The 18,128-nt window shown below is 50.3% G+C and overlaps 1 protein-coding gene across 1 annotated transcript in view; it reads right to left on the bottom strand.

Moving 5' to 3' along the window:
• The window catches only part of RFX4 (regulatory factor X4), a 126,908-nt gene that overhangs the window by 94,882 nt on the left and 13,898 nt on the right, over positions 1–18,128 (bottom strand). Inside the window, exon 3 of the mRNA XM_036252990.1 lies at positions 4,752–4,812. Within this exon, the coding sequence (XP_036108883.1) occupies positions 4,752–4,812 (61 nt within the window). The remainder of the gene's footprint in view (positions 1–4,751; positions 4,813–18,128) is intronic.

Genomic DNA, 18,128 nt, shown 5'->3' on the forward strand with positions numbered 1-18,128 from the left:
GGAAAATGCCCCCCAAGAAAGTGACTGTTGGTTCTTGTATTCTCTCCCTTCGGGGAAGGGCCTGCCTGCCCCTGAAAATTCCTGAAAGGGAAAATGGGTCCACTGGGAGCTGGGAGTGACCCCCGGAGCAGGGCGGTGTGAAGGGCGGGGCAGGGAGGGGACCTGTGCGGCAGCCAGGGGGCCGGGAGAGTGGAACAGGCTGCTTCCCAGCCCCAGTCCTCCGTGTGAATAGAGGTTATTGTGTGGCCGGGATTCCGCCAGCGATCGCCCTTCCCAGCGGGTTGGGCTTTACTAACCCTGGCGACCCAGGATGCTGGAAAGTGTGTGGCAGAAGGCATCGGACAACATTTGCCTGTTTTCTGCTGGGAGCGCCCCCCCCTCACGTGGCCTGGAGTATTTCAGGCTGCTTGGCTGCTGGTTATTTGTTCTTACAGCGGGATGGTCTCTAGGGAGATGGGAAGAGGCTCCCGGCAGCAAGGTGGGGGGAAGCGGAGAGGCGAAGAGCTCCCAACCCAATTCCAAAAGCAAGCTCAGTGTCCCAGGACTGCGAGACACTATGGGGCAGGTGGCAGCCACCTTGGCAGTGAGGCTGATGTCCTTTCCTCAACGTCCCGCCGGCTGCGCGCAGCCACCGGAGAGAGGAGACACCAGGAAGGCTGCGAAGACCTCAGAGAATGGGAGGCCATGCTGGGGAGCTCGGTTCCTACTTTCACAAAAGCACTTCCTTCTGCAGGTGAAGACATTAAATGGCGAAGCCACTGGAGAGGGTGAGTGTGCAATCCCACGACTGTTCACTGGGCACCCAGCTCTTCCCCCTCTGGATACCCGGCCGGGAGAAACGCTTCAGCAGGTGTGCAAGGGGGACCCATGAAGACGGCCTCTGGGGCCCCATTTGTAATAGCGAAGATGAGATTTGGACACAACCGAGACGTCCAGCAAGAGGGAACCAGGAGAATAAGTTCTGCAGCCGTAGGGGTCCTGAGCGGCCTTACAGTGAGACTGTTCTCGTGGACCAGTGCGGGTAGAGCTTAGGGACAGTCCCCCGAGGGGGAGTGTGGATCAAAACAGTGTGCTGCCCTGGCTGGTTTGGCTCAGCGGTTAGAGAGTCGGCCTGCGGTCCAGAGAGACCAGGGTTCGGTTCCCACTAAGGGCATGTACCTCGGTTGCGGTTTGTCCCTGGCCCTGGTTGGGTTATTTGGGTGGCAACCACTCGATGTGTCCCTTTCACATCGATATTTTTCTCTCTCTCTCTTCCTCTCTCTCCCTCCTACTCTATCTGAACAGAAAAATGGAAAAATATCCTCGGGTGAGGATAAAAAAAATAAATAGCGTGCCAAGTGTATTACAGTATTTTTGGTGTTATATGTCTGCCTTCTTTTTAAAAAGGAGAAGTATTAAATTAAAAAAAATCACAGTTCAGAAACTTCGATCAGCACATGTGCGTGCAACTGCACAGGCAAAGGACAGCACGTGTACATGCATCTGTACACGCACAAGTACTTCTCACCAGGAACAGGCTTTGGAGAAGGAAGCGAAGAATTACAGGAAGCAAAGATTTAGCCTCATCTGGAATGTTTTTGTTTTTAAATAAGGAAATGTATTACCTGTGTAACTAAAATTTTTAAAAATGTACTAATTCAATGTATTTGTGTCTTGCCTTTTAATAAAAAGCTGTAAGTTAAAAAAAGAAGAAATTTAAACAAAGGAAGAGATGGAGACGTACATAAGCATCAGACTGAGCTCTGAACTCCCTTGCTGCCAGAGCGAAAGGGGGACATAGTATAAATTATGTCACATTTCCTTATAAAATGGAGGGTACATCCAGTTCTTTCTGAGACAGTTTTTACACGGAAACTATATCTTAAAAATACGTACTCACGTGAAACTTTATACAGGAGGTCACGTGTCCTCCACCATGGTTTTAAGCATGACTGTGCCTATGAGTTTGGAGAAACGGTCCTACTTTCCCTCCCTCTAGTTTGCAGACCCTCTTCCCTGCCTCCCTCTCCTGGCTCCTCCTCCTGGCTCCCCTCCTGGCTCACTTCCTGGCTCCCCTCCTGGCTCCCCTCCTGGCTCCTCCTCCTGGCTCCCCTCCTGGCTCCTCCTCCTGGCTCCCCTCCTGGCTCCCCCTCCTGGCTCCTCCTCCTGGCTCCCCCTCCTGGCTCCCCCTCCTGGCTCCCCTCCTGGCTCCCCCTCCTGGCTCCCCTCCTGGCTCCCCCTCCTGGCTCCCCCTCCTGGCTCCCCTCTCCTGGCTCCCCCTCCTGGCTCCCCTCCTGGCTCCCCCTCCTGGCTCCCCTCCTGGCTCCCCGTGCTCCACCCACACAGGCCGCCTTCAGTAGTTCCTTCACCAAGCTCACCCTGTGCCAACCTGGAGAGACAGGCAGATGCCGTGGTGTGCGCCCCGGTTACCCCTCAGGACTGAGGCGCCCTTCCCCACTGCTGGGAGGTTTGTTCCAGAGGCGGAGTCCTACCTGGGGAGTTGTCCTCAGTGGAACACCAAGGGAACTGCCTCACCCAAAGTTACACCCCCTCCTTGGGGGCAGCCTATAGCTAGGGATGGGCAAGGTGGGGGAATAAAGGGCCAGACCCATGGCCTCAATTCCCTGTCATCTCTGAAGGCCCATCCCTGCTTCAGAATTCCCTCTGGGCTCACTGAAGCCTCTCCAGCCCCTATTCTTGGTCCATCTTATCCACCACTGCATTCCCAGAGCCTAGAATAGGCCTAGGAAGTAGTAGGTGCTCAGTAAACATTCCTTGAATTAGTTAATGACTGAAATTCTATCTAAAAAATGTAATATAAAGGGAATTAAAGGACAATTTGATGTCTGAACAACTGATGCCTTTGGATAATAATGACTAAAATTTATATATTTTCAAATCTGATTTGCTCTTGAAAGCCAATCTATCATTAAAAAAAGAAATCACTGCCTAACTTTGTAACTTGAGTATGACATTTCTCCTGGAATGATCTACATGTCCCTTTATTTAGAAAAACAGATATTTTGTATGGCATTAGGTACAGCAGAAAGAGAACGGACTGTGCACATGTCAGGAAGGACAGAAGCCCTGTTCCAGGACACCCTGGTGGGACTCAGAAAGAAGGGGCCTGAGCGGCTGGTGGTGGCTAGAGTCACGGGGCACTCGCTCTACGCCACATGCTGTTCCGGCACTTGATTGTACTAACTCACTTCCTCTTCACGGCTGCCCCCATTTCACAGGCAAGTAGACGGAGGCACAGAGAGGTTAAGGGACTTGCCCCAGGTTGCACAGCTGGAAAGAGGCAGGGCTGTGAGTTAACTCCTGGCATTCTGACTTCAGAGACCGCACTGTCTGCAGCCCTTGCTGTGGTAGTCCCTTTCAAATCTGTCGATTCCTTGCATTTCTCTCACTCCCGAAGTCCTTTACATCGAGGACTCATGTGCTGTCCTGGCATTATGGGAATTTCTGCGGCCATAATTCCGGGGAAAGTGTGCAGGGGAGATTTGACCAGGGAAGCAGAATAGAGTTTTAAATAAAGCAAAAAGGCAGCAAATGCAGTGAGAAAAAGGATATAGGGGCCAATCGATGGAAACCAGCCAAAAGGCTGGGAACGGAGCTCGTGAAAACAACCCTGGCTATCCTTGTAGCAAAACAAGTCGACGGTTGAGACTCTTGTAGAGAAGATTGAGTTACGTCCCTGAATGCTTTCTCCCGATGCGGTTTTCCTCTCACCTGTGGCTGGATTAGACTAGAGAATCTAATATGATTTACTCATTAAAGCCTATCTGCTTTCCCTTCTGATCTGCTCTCTCTTCCCCATCCTTCCTGATTTTTCTCTGCCTTTCTCCGAAGCGTAGGCTTTGCAGTTAAAGAGACCCCGCCAGGTTCCTGCCTCTGCCACTTCACGGCTGTGTGTGAACTCAGGCAAATGACTGAACTCTCTAGCCTTTATTTTCCTCATCTGTAAAATGGGCAGAGCAAAATCAGCTTCCTAGAATCGTGAGAATGAAAAGAGGCACAGGTACAACGTGCCTAGCATGGGGGCTGCCACAAAATAGATTTGTGTCTTCTCCTCCCCTCTTCTCTTTCCCTCCCCTTCACTCCTTAATTTTTTCCGGTTTCCTTAGCTGTACTGCTGGGAGATTAATAGCCCTTAATTGACAAGGTCCTCTGAAGGGAATCTCAGGCACAGACACTCTGACGTTCACCGCTACAGCATTTCTGGGTCAAGCTCTTAGATGAGAATTTACCTGTAAATGTCAACGATGAGTGCAACCACGTAAACAACATCACTAAATATTAGATCAAGTCCAGGAACTCCAAATACTAAAGAGAAAACCGCTCTAGTTGATAAGTTCTTATTAATGTTAAAATAATTACAGTACAGTTGCAAGTAACTATTATTTCATTGGTTGGTCGACGGGGTGGGCAGACCTATGTGTCCATGTAGTCTGCTGCAACATTAACTCAAGTAGCGATTCCAGTAAAGTCAATTAACAACATCCATGTGGAATTTGGTCCTTGCCAATGTTTTGATGATGGGGGGAAAAACCTACCTCAAAATAAAATCAATATGAAAATTCAAATCTCCAGGCTAGATCCACGTTGAGTGTTTTACATACACCTGCAAATTGACTGCAGATGGGCTATTGGATGCCACGTTATCATAACAATGTCAAAAGAGCCAAGTGATGGGCCTTCCTATCCATGGAAAGATCCAGTTATACGAGCATCCATCCCATCAAGAGAGAACTTGCTAAAGACGGACTTACCATTGCAGAGTAGCAGGAGTGGAGTGGGGCTTGGATGCTCTATTATTTTCTTTTTCCTCATCTGTTAAAGGAAAGAAAAAGGAGCTAACTTCAGTAGGAAAAAGTAAAAGGCCGTTCAGCTCTTGAAACACTGTTTCCCTCGAAGGCTGATGCTTTGAAAGCAACGATATGTGAACTTTTTCAACAGTTCAGACTTATTGTACTTTTAATAAGAAAAATGGGGGAAACTGATTTTTACAGAAAACTTGGACCAGTTTTAATTTTCATTTGACACAGGATGTTACAGGTTGAAGAACTCTTTCTCGCCTGGTCAGTGTGGCTCAGTGGGTTCAGCATCCTCCATGGACTGAGAGGTGCCAGTTCAATTCCTGTCAGGGCACATGCCCGGGTTACAGGCTCGATCCCCAGTAGGGGGCGTGCAGGAGGCCGCCGATCGATGTTTCTCTCTCACATTGATGTTTCTATCTCTCCCTTCCTCTCTCTAAAAAATCAATAAAAGCATTAAAAAAAAAAAAAAAAAAAGAGCTCTCTCTCTCTCTCCTCATCACTGAACAACAGGACTGCGCTCAGCCAGCCCACCTGCTATGTTCCTAGCTGAAGCTGGACATTTGACTCAATGATTTCAACCCTTAGAACCTACTGAGCTCACTCACCACTTTCTCCTTATAACTCCATCGGAAGGAGAGGCAGGGAAAGGCAGGGAGAGTGTGAGTGTGCAGGAGGCTCGGGTTAGCACAACCACACAGTGGGGTCGGCACACTTTCTCTGTAAAGGGCCAGATGTAACTATTTTAGGGTTTTGAGGCCAAGAGGCAAAGATAAACAATATTATGTAACATTAATATAATAAGAGAAAACAAATTCCACAAAATTTGTATTGACAAAATTCAAAATAAAACGAATTGAGTACAATTTTTGTAATACAAGTCTGTTGATGAGAAGAATAAAATTATTTTGGGGGAAGTGGGTAACAGTTTTTCTTAATCAGGGTTCAAAGTTCACAACCCCTACCATCAAATAGATGACAAATATTCATCTATGAAGACATTCTTAGCAAATAGCCCTATGAAAACTGGCAGCAGGCCAGGTCTGCCCTGTGAGGTCCAAGTTTGCTGACCTCTGCAATCCAGAAGTCTGAACAACAGGTCAGTCTGCAGACTTAAGAAGAACTCACGGCTTTATCAGGGTTGAACTGAGAAGTACCTAAAGTCTCATCCAAATCCTAATGGAGATTCTGATAGAAACAGTCAAGGTAAAATAACAGTTCCTGATCCACAAAATTTGACCCAAGAAGACTTGCACACATCACATTCTCAAAAGAAAACTAACAATGTCCAAACCTACAAATATAATCAACAAAATTTAATTAAGAACTTGTAAAATGGTCAATGAAATAAAGCTGTGGTGTAAAAGTTATATGGAAAAGAATCTGTACCCATGAAAATAATTTAAGTCAAACAAAAGTGAAAAGGAAATAAGCTGCACCAAAAATATTTAAAAATAAATTAGCTTAATGAAATTGAGTTCAGAAAAAATTTTAAATAAGTTTATTAATTTTGAGAGAGAGAACGAGGAAGGGGGAGGGAGAAAGCACAACATCGATGTGAGCCCTCAACATCCATCAGCTGCCCCCACCCCGCATGCCCCCTTGACTGGGAACTGAACTGGTGCACAGACGGGACGACACCCAAGCAACTGAGCCACACTGGCCAGGGCAGAACATATTTTCTTGACAAAAATGTATCAATATTGGTATAATTCAGATGAAAATGTCTGCTCTTAAACACTGTGGCAGATATTGTTGCTTATTCAACAACTGTACGTACTCACCTGCTTCCACATTAACGGAACCGCGATTTAGAGGGGTCCATGTGTTCAGGGAGGGCGAGCCCCTCACAAATCCTAGCGAGGTGACTGTTGATTAAATCTATCACGGTAATTCTGTGTCATCTGGCCACTGATGGATTCGGCGGGGCCTGTGACACGGAGTTGACCTATCAGACTTAAGGAGAAGCTCTCTGGGGGCTTCTGGGAAAGATATTTTTTCTCTAATAAAAAGGAATAGGGCCCATTTTCAACTTCTGGCTCCAAAGATGAAAAAAAACGAATGTCTGTTGTTTTACAAAGGAAAGAAGAAAGAGAGAGGGAGGGAGGGGAGAGAGAGGGAGTGAGAAAGGAGGGAGGGAGGGAGGGAGGAAAAAAGGAAGGGAGGGAGGGATTCTGGCCTGGCCTGCCTTTGAATACACTAACTGGAAAGGAAATGCTGGGGGGGGGGGGCCTCTGGGTCCTGAATGTCATGTTGTGCCTCTGATTAACCAGCCCTAAAAAGAGCTTCCTCTTTGCTTCGTGAGCTAAGACATTTTTCTTAGTTAATAAAACTTTTTATTGGGTATTCTCTTCCCTGCCACCCAAACCATCCTCACTGACACAAACACGCTAAATGTTCTCAGAGACAAAATGTCCCAATACAGCATGGGCTCGATGCCTGTTTATGATGCTCTGTCAACCTGGAGTTCCTTCTAAATGCTTTTCCTCCTTTCCAGCCTAGAATAAATGACACCACCTCTCTGAAGCCTTCCCTGATACAGTCCAAGTCAGGAATCATCGATCCTAACTCTACTCTTCCACAACCCATTACTTGCTTCTTAGCTGAACAGTTCAGCCTCCCAGATCATTATTTCTGTACATAATCTATCTCGCTGACTCGAGTATCCTACCTAAGAAGGCAGGGATCTGAGGCATCTTTGTTTCCTTCCCACCAGTGCCTTCCAACTGGCACTTAATTAAATAGGTCAAGTTTGTCTTCCACAAATATCTTCGACAATCTTTAAAAAAAAATAGTACAATGAGGAGCAGGAACACACGAGTCTCACAAGAATGTACAAATGGACACAAAGAACAATACTCCATCTCAGTTCTCAAGGAAATAGAAAGAAAATAATGAGGCACAACTTTACATCTCTGAAAGGAACAAAAACGTAGGATAACGACACCCCAGTGCTGGGTAAATGGTCAAGCTGACAGTCCCATACTTTTCTGAAGGTAGTGTTAGCGGAGACAATGTTTTTGGTGAGCAATTTGCCAATAATATTGAGAGCATCTAAAATGTCCAGTCACTTGGCCCCATAAGCTACCTCCTAGAAATTATACAAAGCAAAGTGAAAAGAAAGAAAAGTCTATATTGAAAAACTTGACCAATTAAAAAAAACAAGAAAAAGTATATAAACAACCTAAATATATCTCTGCCTAGCCTATGCCAGAACATGATGAACATTTCTATTCCCCATAGAACTGGCTGGGTTGTTTTTCCCCCTGCTTCTTTAAATTTCAACCTTTCAGCCAACCTGGATTAGATTTCAAAGACCCATGTTCTAGAATCAATTCAAAAACTTACTGGCTATAACTGGGCAAACCACTCAACTCTTGGCTTCATTTCTCTTCATTTATAAAATGGTCCTTTTATAGCACTATTGTCAGGCTCATATTAATTAATTCAATAAATAGTTACTGAATGCCCAATGTGTGCCAGCTAGACACTGGGGATAAAGAAATCAAACACTTGTCCTTGATTCTGGTTGGGGAAAGAGAAAGACCAACAGTGGAGAGAGAGGCCACATTCAACAAGAAGCGATAAATGCTGAGATTTGGGCGGGCCAAGGGGAGCCGGCCAACCCAGGCTACTTGAAAACAGCAGGGCCTGTGAAAGAAGGCTTCCTGGAAGAAGCGACAAGCAAGCTGAGTCCTGCCCTGGCCCGTCTGGCTCAATGGCTAGAGCGTCGGCCCGCGGACCAACGAGTGATGGGTTCGATTTCGGTCAAGGGCACGTACCTCCGTTGTGGTTCGTCCCCGGCCCTGGTCAGGGTCGTGCGGGAGGCAACCAGTCCATGTGTCTCGTTCACATCCATGTTTCTCTCTCTCTCTCTCCCTCCCACTCTATCTGAAGATAAATGGGAAAAAAATATCCTCGCTGAGGATTTAGAAAAAAGAAAGCTGAGTCCCGGAGCAGGCCAGAGGTGGGAACTGGATGGCAAGGAGAGCGGGACCAGGTCAAGGGGTAGGGTGGAGAAGGCAAGAAACAAAGACTTGGGGACCCGAAAGGTCACGCCTCTCTCCTCAGAAGCAAGGTGGCTGTGGCCCGTGTCCTCATTGGGTGTGGTGAGCGGAGCAAAGGAGCTGGGAGCGGCTGTTTGCCACCCCGCTTACGCTTCAAGACAGTTTCCTGTCCCTAGTCTGAGGATAACCAAATGTCTACCTTGAAAGGTGTTGGGAAGATGAAGGGAAATGAATTTAAGAGGCTAAGAGCTCAAAATTCTCAGCTGCTCTGGGCTGCTCAGCGGGTGGGGTGCCGGGGCAACTCTGTTCCATGGGGATCTGCTGGGGGAAGCAGAAAGGGGGGCCTCTCTGCGCAGGAGGACCTCCGGGAGCAAAGAGCACATGCGGATGGGGACCCTGCGGGCAAACACACACCCGGGGCCTCGCAGCTCCAAAGCGGAGCTGGCACTGGGGCTGGCCTTGAAGAGATAGATGACCAGGGTTTTCTAAGAACTGTGTTTTCTGTTCACAAAAGTGATACCTATCCATTTCTTAAAATTAGGAGAATACAGAGAAAATAAAAATCACTGGATAGCCAAGCCCCTTTCAACAGGGAGAACTATTGTTAATTTTTTATCCTATTTACTCGTCTTTTTTCACTGTTCTCTTGCACACCCAAGCACGAGACGCCTAACTCAAAACCAGCGAGGGCCCCACAGCCCATTCTGCCTTGCGACCTGTCTCACTCACCCTCACAGGCTCAGATCACACTCTGGGGGGAGGCCCTGGGGGAGAGGGTGCGGGGGAGGCGCTGGGGGAGAGGGTGCTGGGGGGAGGCGCTGGGGGAGAGGGTGCTGGGGGGAGGTGCTGGGGGAGAGGGTGCTGGGGAGGCTCTGGGGGAGAGGGTGCTGGGGAGGCGCTGGGGGAGAGGGTGCTGGGGAGGCGCTGGGGGAGAGGGTGCTGGGGGGAGGCGCTGGGGGAGAGGGTGCTGGGGGGAGGCGCTGGGGGAGAGGGTGCTCGGGGGAAGCTCTGGGGAAGAGGGTACTAGGGGGAGGCGCTGGGGGAGAGGGTGCTGGGGGGAGGCGCTGGGGGAGAGGGTGCTGGGGAGGCGCTGGGGGAGAGGGTGCTGGGGGGAGGCCCTGGGGGAGAGGGTGCTGGGGAGGCGCTGGGGGAGAGGGTGCTGGGGGAGGCGCTGGGGGAGAGGGTGCTGGGGGGAGGCCCTGGGGGAGAGGGTGCTGGGGGGAGGCGCTGGGGGAGAGGGTGCTGGGGGGAGGCGCTGGGGGAGAGGGTGCTGGGGAGGCGCTGGGGAGAGGGTGCTGGGGGGAGGCCCGGGGGGAGAGGGTGCTGGGGAGGCGCTGGGGGAGAGGGTGCTGGGGGAGGCGCTGGGGGAGAGGGTGCTGGGGGGAGGCGCTGGGGGAGAGGGTGCTGGGGGGAGGCGCTGGGGGAGAGGGTGCTGGGGGGAGGCGCTGGGGGAGAGGGTGCGGGGGAAGCCGTGTGGAGGGGCCGGGGTGCAGGGACAGCCGAGGGCTCCCCTGGCTGCAGCCAGGACGGAGCTCCTTCCGGGGTTCCATTGCAGCGCCTTCAGCTCAGGCGGTAGTGTCTCTACTGGGTCGGACTTTTTTCCCACTAAACTTTGTTATGACCCACTTCTGATACCAGGGATGGAACGTGAACTGGCTCAGGGGGTAGGCAGACCTGGGTTTAAATCCCAGCTTGGCCCCTAATTCTGTGGGAACTTGACCCACCCAAGCCTGAGGGTCCTTATCCAAAAGAATGATAACTTCTACCACATGGAGGTTTGAAGGTTAAATATAATACTGTATGTTAACTAGACACACTTGTAAAAGACTACTCTAACGAGAACAGCAGCATTTTTCGGCCAAGTATTTACGCCAGGCGCTGGCACCGCCCTCCACGTGTCAGCAGCCCCCCCACCCCCCACCCCCCGGCTCCCCCAGTGGAGCTGCAGGACCTTCCAGGGCCCTGATTGGTGCTGAGGAACCCACCTGAGGCCCCGCGGCCTGGGAGCGGAGACGACTCACTGGGTGCTCGGCATACGACGGCTGCCTGTACAGTATTTAGACCAGAACTGGTCCACCCCAGAGCCCACATGGACCCTCGGTTCAGTCATCAAACACATGCCTTCACCCCTTCCTAGACCACAAGTAACTCTGTCCCCCACACGGGCACGTGTCACATGCAAGCCTGGCCCTCCTGTCGGCTGGCTCTCCATCCTCCTTCACCTGATGTTGGTCACTCACTCACTCACCAAGTATTTACAGAGTGTCTACCACACTCCAGCCTTGTGCCAGGGGCCACAGTGTGAGAAAGGACAGACGTGGTCTCTGCTCTCCTGAGCTCGAATACAGTGTGATCCTGGGCTGGGCGGTGAAGGGCAGGCCCGGGTGCCCCGGCAGCACCCGGGGGGAAGGTGGGCCCCGCCTAGGGGTCCGAAGGCGGCGGCGGAGCCCTCCAGGCAACGCGGACAGGAGAACACCTTTTAGGTAGATGGAAAGAGCCACAGTTGATAGAGACGTTAGCAATCGGTCCTGCCAAATGCCTTTTCATTTGAACAGGCAGAGACGCCTCAGACCAAGCAAGGTTCATCCCTAAGACAGAAGGTCAGGCCAGATTCCTGGAGCCATGCACAGTACACACGGGACCACCCACCCTCCACGCCCACCCAAGCCGGAGGGCAGCCGCCCACTTGGACACCTCCCACAGACGCTGCCCATGCCCGGTCTCCTCGCGGTTCTGTTCTGCTCCCACTTCGTGTTACGGTTCCTCACATGCCCTGGGGGATCTCCGTCCAACTCCCCGTGGTGGACAACTCTGCTCCCCTTTCTGGATCCACTTCCCAGTATAAAATCTGGGGCCAAATTTCCAGGCTCAAATCCTGGCTCCAACACTTGCTGGCTGCGTGACCTTGAACAACTTTTTGGTTACTTTGTGTCCTTATATAACTGTAAGTTAGGGGTAATGACAGTAGCAAGCACACACTGCGAGGGTTAACGGAACCCCTCCTGGCACAAGGTACGTGCTATCTAAGTGTTCACTACAACTAGGATGCGTTGTCACTCCCCTGGGAGACAGTGTGCCTGGATCCCCGTCCCGCCAGGGCTGCGTCTGGCCAGCCCAGTTTCTGGGACAGGTTCTTCGCTCTTCCCCTGTGCTCCCACAGCACCTTGGTCGGTCCCTAACAGAGTCCTTATCGCAGGGTGTGGTCACTCGTGAACCACAGTATTCTGCTTCGGCCTTGCTTGTTTGTAAGCTCTCTAGGGCACAGACCAAGCTCCCCATTCAGTCTCCAGCACCCACACAGGGTAGGGGCTCACAAAGTATTCATGGACTGGCTGAGATAATGCCACAGTTAAACGCTGAGCCCATCCATCTGATTTCACTAAGCACAGAAAACAACACAACCACCGGGCACATTTACGGAGGCCTTGCCTTGCTCCAGACACTGTACAAAGCTCTCCATGTCATCGCATCTAATTTTCACAGCTGCCCGAGACAGTGAATGAGTGAACGCATGTGATACATCAAATACGGTGCTTGATGCATACTTAGTGCTTAATCAATGTTAGACCTAATAATTCATATCATTCCCTTCTACAGAGGAACAAACTGAGGGTCAGAGAAGTGAAGCGGTTTGCCTGAGGTCACACCATTAGTGGAGGCGTCCAGAGAGGAACCCAGGCTAGTTGACATCCCAACCTCCCTGAACCCAAATATTTGTAAGCCTCACTCCCCAAAACTGGAGCACTGGACTGAAGACTTTAGGAAAAGTATTCTCTGCCGAATCATTTCTTTTCTGCCCCTCTGCTGATTGGATTCACCGTATTTGGAAACTTATTCCAGACTACTTCCTGCCTGGAACCAGGGTGGCAGAGTTTAATATTGGGGGGAGAGAGTTTCTAAATTAATTACTTCTTTTCAAATCCCAGAAAAGATTCAAGTTTACACAAGTCTTGGGTTTCACTTCAAAGTTTTAATTCTATTTCCTTTCATTATACTAACCTGGCTGCACCTGGACAGACCTCACCTGTTGTGAACACGGGGCTGCCAGACATTTCACTTCCCTTATCTACCTCCTTCCCAGCCCCTGCACAGGGCAGCAGCTGGAGATCGGGGTGCCTGGACCCAGGCCTTTGGCAGTGGGCACCAGCCCCTGGCAGCAAACCCTCTCCCCGTGGGAACGGGGCTCCGTCCCAAACAAAACTGGGTGTTGGCAGCTCCGCACACCTGCTCCCTCGCCTCCTCCGGGGGAATTCCCTTACAGCGTGCGTAGGAAAGGGCATTTCTTACCCTGATGCCAAACCCAAAGCCACGGAAGAAAATACTGATGCATTTTATGGCATAAAAACCCAAGGCTTCTATTGGGGGGAAAACGCACCCTAAGTACCAAGACAATGGCCTACTTGGGGAAACTGCAATCATCACACAGACAACAGTCGCATCTCCACACCACGGCAAACTAAGAGGAAAAAGACCAAGAACCGAGAGAAAAAACAGGCAAAACACATGCCACACAGCTGATGGAACAAATACGAATGTTCCCGAAATAGGGAAAGATGATTACTCTCAACCAAGGAGACTGGCAATGACACTAAAATATGATTTCTCACTTATCAGATTGGCAAAATTCCAAATTTTGACCTGGGGTCACAGTGCGTCGCCGTGCGTCACCAGTTAATGTGACTCATCACTATCACAGTAAAATCTCATTGCATTCCGGACTGTGTACGTGAATATTCACTCAGCTCGCACGTCCGCGCCACTGCGAGAAGCTGGAAACGGTGCCCTCCTACCTGCGGGTGAGTGCAGACTGCTGTCTCCCTGCACGGAGGTTGTTTGGCAGAATCCACTGAAACCCCAAGCCCTCCCCCCGCAGCCGCACAGCCGCACCCGGACACAGGCTTCTCCGCTGCAGCTGTAACAGCAAAGGTTCGGAGACCGCCCAGTGTTCACCCGGTTACCTGAGCTACAGTTTGCGCTCACGGTGGCAGACCACACAGCTGTGACGAAAGATCAAAAACCAGCGAAGGACCAGGATCCTGGCCATGTGCTTACTAATAGCGAACATTCCAGGGCGTGTTATTAAGTGCAAACAGCAAGTCACAATGCACACGGGACACTGCTTTTTTGTGTAACAAACAAACAAACAAACAAACACACACATATTTGAACTTTGAACTTTGTCCTTGCATAAAGAGTAAAGTGCCTGTAGAATAAGCTGGAAGTACTGGGCAATCACAGCTGAGGGATGCCAGTGCTGGCCCCCGGGGAGCCGAGCCGGGGAGCCGGCTGGGACCAAGGCTTCTCACCGAGGACCTATCAAGCATTTGGATTGCTGAGCCCTATCAATGTATTAGCTACTCACTCTTCATCAGCCCTGGCCGGTTTGGCTCAGCGGTTAGAGCGTCGGCCTGCGGACCAGAGAGGCCTGGGTTCAGTTTCCACTAAGGGCACGAACCTCGGTTGCCGTTTGTCCCCGGCCCTGGTTGGGGTCCACTCGATGTGTGTGTCTCTCTCTCTCTTCCCCCCTCTCCCTCCCGCTCTATCTGAAGATAAATGCAAAAACGTCCTCCGGTGAGGATAAAAAAAAAATTGGGAACAAACTAAAAGACCGACTCGGGAACATCTGAAGGAAGAATCCATTCAAATGGTTAAGTGCCAAAAACCGAAGGCAAATGACAAATACTCGTGATCGGGTGGGGCTTTGGCGGGTTTGCTCTTCATCTCCTCGGCCAGCACGCACTGAGCACCTACTATGCACCAGGCCCCACCATTCTGGGGAGACACGGTCAGTCAGACACGCCCCTTCCCTTCAGGGAGTTATGGTCACAGAGGGACTTGTGGGGTGCAGAGGGGCCCTGGCAGTGGGCTCCAAACACAGAGGACGGACTCCCCAATTCTCCATAAGAGAAGAGGACAGAGAGACACTCCGGGGGACAGGCCGCCGTGCCAGCTGAGGAAGGTGTAAGGACTGGGGTTGCCTTAAATCATAGCTGAGCACTGGGCCCCCCAGCCAGCAGCAGCCTGACACCCCAGTTCCCAGCCAGGACGGAAACCACACATTCACCCACGACAGGCGACTCTGTGGCACTCCCCTTGGACTTCCCACTGCAAGTCACTGTCCTTGCCTCCGGAGGCCTCGGCCTGCCTCTCTGCTATCGGCAGGGCCGGGGCTTGTCCAGGGTGCGATAGGGATGTGAAACAGTGTGAGAACATTTCCTCTTCTCTGGAACCCCCTCTCAGGAAGTCACAAGGCCTCAGACTGGATAGTAACTGGGTGAGCCGAGTGGAGTGAATATTCACATACAAAGGCCTGGACTGCGAGGAGATTTCACCATGATAACAATGAGTCACATTAAGTGGTGACGCACTATGACCCCAGGTCTATGCTACTATGCTGTTGAATTCCAGCTCTTCCCTTCCCTGTGCTGTAAACATCTTCCACCACCACCTGCTGGTGACAGCCAGGAGCTGGTGGAGGGCTGGGGAGGGCAAAGGAAGAGGCCACCTTCCGAATGAGGCAGGCAGGACAGGACGACAATGGCCATTGTTGGGAAGTGTCAAAGAGTGGAGGGAACAGGACGGAGTGTGGACTGTCTCCGGAGAAACAGAACCCCCTCCCACATATCCACCCCACACAGGCAGGCTGATAACTCTGAGAGACAAAGGGGAGCCCCCGGGCTCCCACCCAGGACCCAGAATGCAGGATATGTACATCAAATTCTAGGAGCAGACAGCGTCATCGGCACTTAAAGGAACCACGTGGGTCCTTTAGGCCCAGCGCAAATGCCACCTCCTTCAAGGAGCCTTCTCCAGTCACCTTCCCACCTGTGACCTCTCCCAAACTTCAGCGTGCATTCTGACCACCTGGGGGTCTTGTTCAAATGCAGAGCGTGTTTCCACAGGGCTGGAGTGGGCCTAAGAACCTGCATTTCTAACACGCTTCCAGGGAGGAGCCCAGGATCACACTTGGTGTGGCAAGGTACACCAGCTTGCATCATTCAGATGGAATTGATCACGTACGGCCTCATATTATGAATATTCAACTGTGGCCCTTAACTTCCCTTCTAGACTGAAAATTCCTTGAGAGCAGCGGCCCGCAGAGGAGGCTGTTTCTGTAGCAGAGCGAGAGCCAGCGGTAACGCCAGACAGCTCTGTGGCCCAGCCTTCACTCCACCTCGACGGCGATGATACTACGTTCCAGAACCTCCGACTCTGTGTCCTCACCTGTCAGATGGGGAGAGAAGTCACCTCCCTCTCAGAGGATTAAAGGAAACAGTGACTGTGATGACGCCTAGCATACTGCCTGGTGTGACTACATCGTCGCTTTGGCTCCCTGCTCCTTCCTTCCTTCCTTCTGTAACTTTGGCCTTGCCTCAGAGTCTTGTGTGTAGCAAGTTGGAACCTTTCGGGCCCAACTTTGGCTGGGACTTCTGTTCTACTTGCACAGTCTGTTCAATCCACAGTGCTGAGCCTGCCTTTCTGGACACGGTGTTCCAGCCAGTCATGGACCTGACGATGCTTTATAGTTCATCACAGTCTTCCTCTTTGTGGATGACGACGCCGTCAGACACAGAAAGACCTGCTGACGTCTACCAGGGACAAGACGCGGTTTGTTCCGGCTGGACAGGAGCCCGACTTCGGGAAACGACCCCACCCACTCGTGTTCAGGCTCACACCCCTCCGGCATTCAGAGCGTGACCTCCCTGGTCCAGGGCTTTCTTCCGAACTGTATTCCATCAGAATGTCCCGTTTCCTCAGGCTCACTGAAGCTCTCATCAACCAGCCGGGACACCTCTTTCCTGGGCTGCTAGAGGGCCTGCAGCAGGAAGGGTGCGGGCAGAAATCAGAAGGCCTGGGTAGCGGTTCTGACTGGAGCACGACCAAAGAATGCGATTTTGAGCAAATGACGTCCCCACTCTGAGCCTCCGTTTCCTTATCTGTGCAACAGGAGGGTGGGCCAGGATGCTTTATAAAAATCCCCTGGTCTGGAAACGAGGCTAATGAACGGATTATCTAACCAGGACTCCCTGATGCTCACGCCCCGCTCCCCTCGGGCCAGGGGAAGAAACCTTTCGCAGCAGGTGGGACTCTGACCTCTCTGGAATCACCCCGGGAAAGCACCGTTGAGTGCTTGGCAAGTCTCAGCAGTTCCGAATACTGGAATCACACAAGAGTATGCTCTCTGGCCAGAGTGGAAGTACCAGAGACACCAATCGCAGAAAGATAGCTTGGAAATACCAAAACGTTTGGAAAATAAGTAACAGATTTCTTTAAAAACTAAAACAGGAGTAATAGAAGCAATCACGGTAAAAATTAGAAAATGTCTTTGAATGATAATGAAAGTATGCCATTAGAATAATTATGGGATACAGTTACCAGTGCTTAGAGGAAAATTCATAACTTTAAATTCCGTTCTTAGAAAAGGTTGCAAGGCAATGATCTAAGTGTATATGTAGAAAGCTAGAAAAAGACAACAATTAAACTCAAAGAAAGAAGAAGGAAGGAAACATAAGGATACGAGCAGAAATCAATAAAATAGGAAAAGGTGAAAACTGAGAAAACAACAAAGCCAAAAGTCAGACTTTTGAAAAGACTAACAAACGATAAATTCTGGCGAGACTGATCAAGACAAACAGAGAAAACATAGCCTGCTGCTACCAGAAATGAAAGGGGGACATCACTATAGATGCTAAAATCAGGGCCAGAAGTAATACAAGGACACTTTAAACAATGTCATGTAAATACATTTAAAAATTTAGATGTAATGAATTTCTTAAAAATTTGTTCCCAGGCCAGTTTGGCTCAGGGGTCAGAGTGCTGGCCAGCAGACAAAAGAGTTACGGGTTCTATTCTGGCTAAGGGCACGTACCTCGGTTGTGGTTTGTCCTGGGCCCTGGTCGGGGTCGTGCGGGAGGCAATCAATGGATGTGTCTCTCTCACATTGATGTTTCTCTCTCTCTCTCTCTCTCTCTCTCTCTCTCTATTTCTCTGTCCAAAAATAAATGGAAAAATATCCTCCGGTGAGGATTAAAATAAATAAACAAATAAATAAATGAATAACAATTTGTTAAAAGTAATAGAACAAGAAATAGAAAAATATGAATAATCCTATTACTATTTTAAAACTGGAATCTATTCATTTAACACTTTTCCTCAAGAATAACTCCAAACCTAGAGGACCTCAGTGTTGGATTCTCCCTCGTAATTAAGAAGTAAATGATGTCAACAATATACACACATTTCTTCAGAAGAAATGAAAAAGGATTCCCACCTCTTTTTTATGAGGCCTGTGTAACGGTGACACCAGTCTCTGAGAAGGACATTG

This window comes from Molossus molossus, unplaced genomic scaffold, assembly GCF_014108415.1.
Source record: "Molossus molossus isolate mMolMol1 unplaced genomic scaffold, mMolMol1.p scaffold_m16_p_10, whole genome shotgun sequence".
In the NCBI taxonomy this organism is placed as follows: domain Eukaryota; kingdom Metazoa; phylum Chordata; class Mammalia; order Chiroptera; family Molossidae; genus Molossus; species Molossus molossus.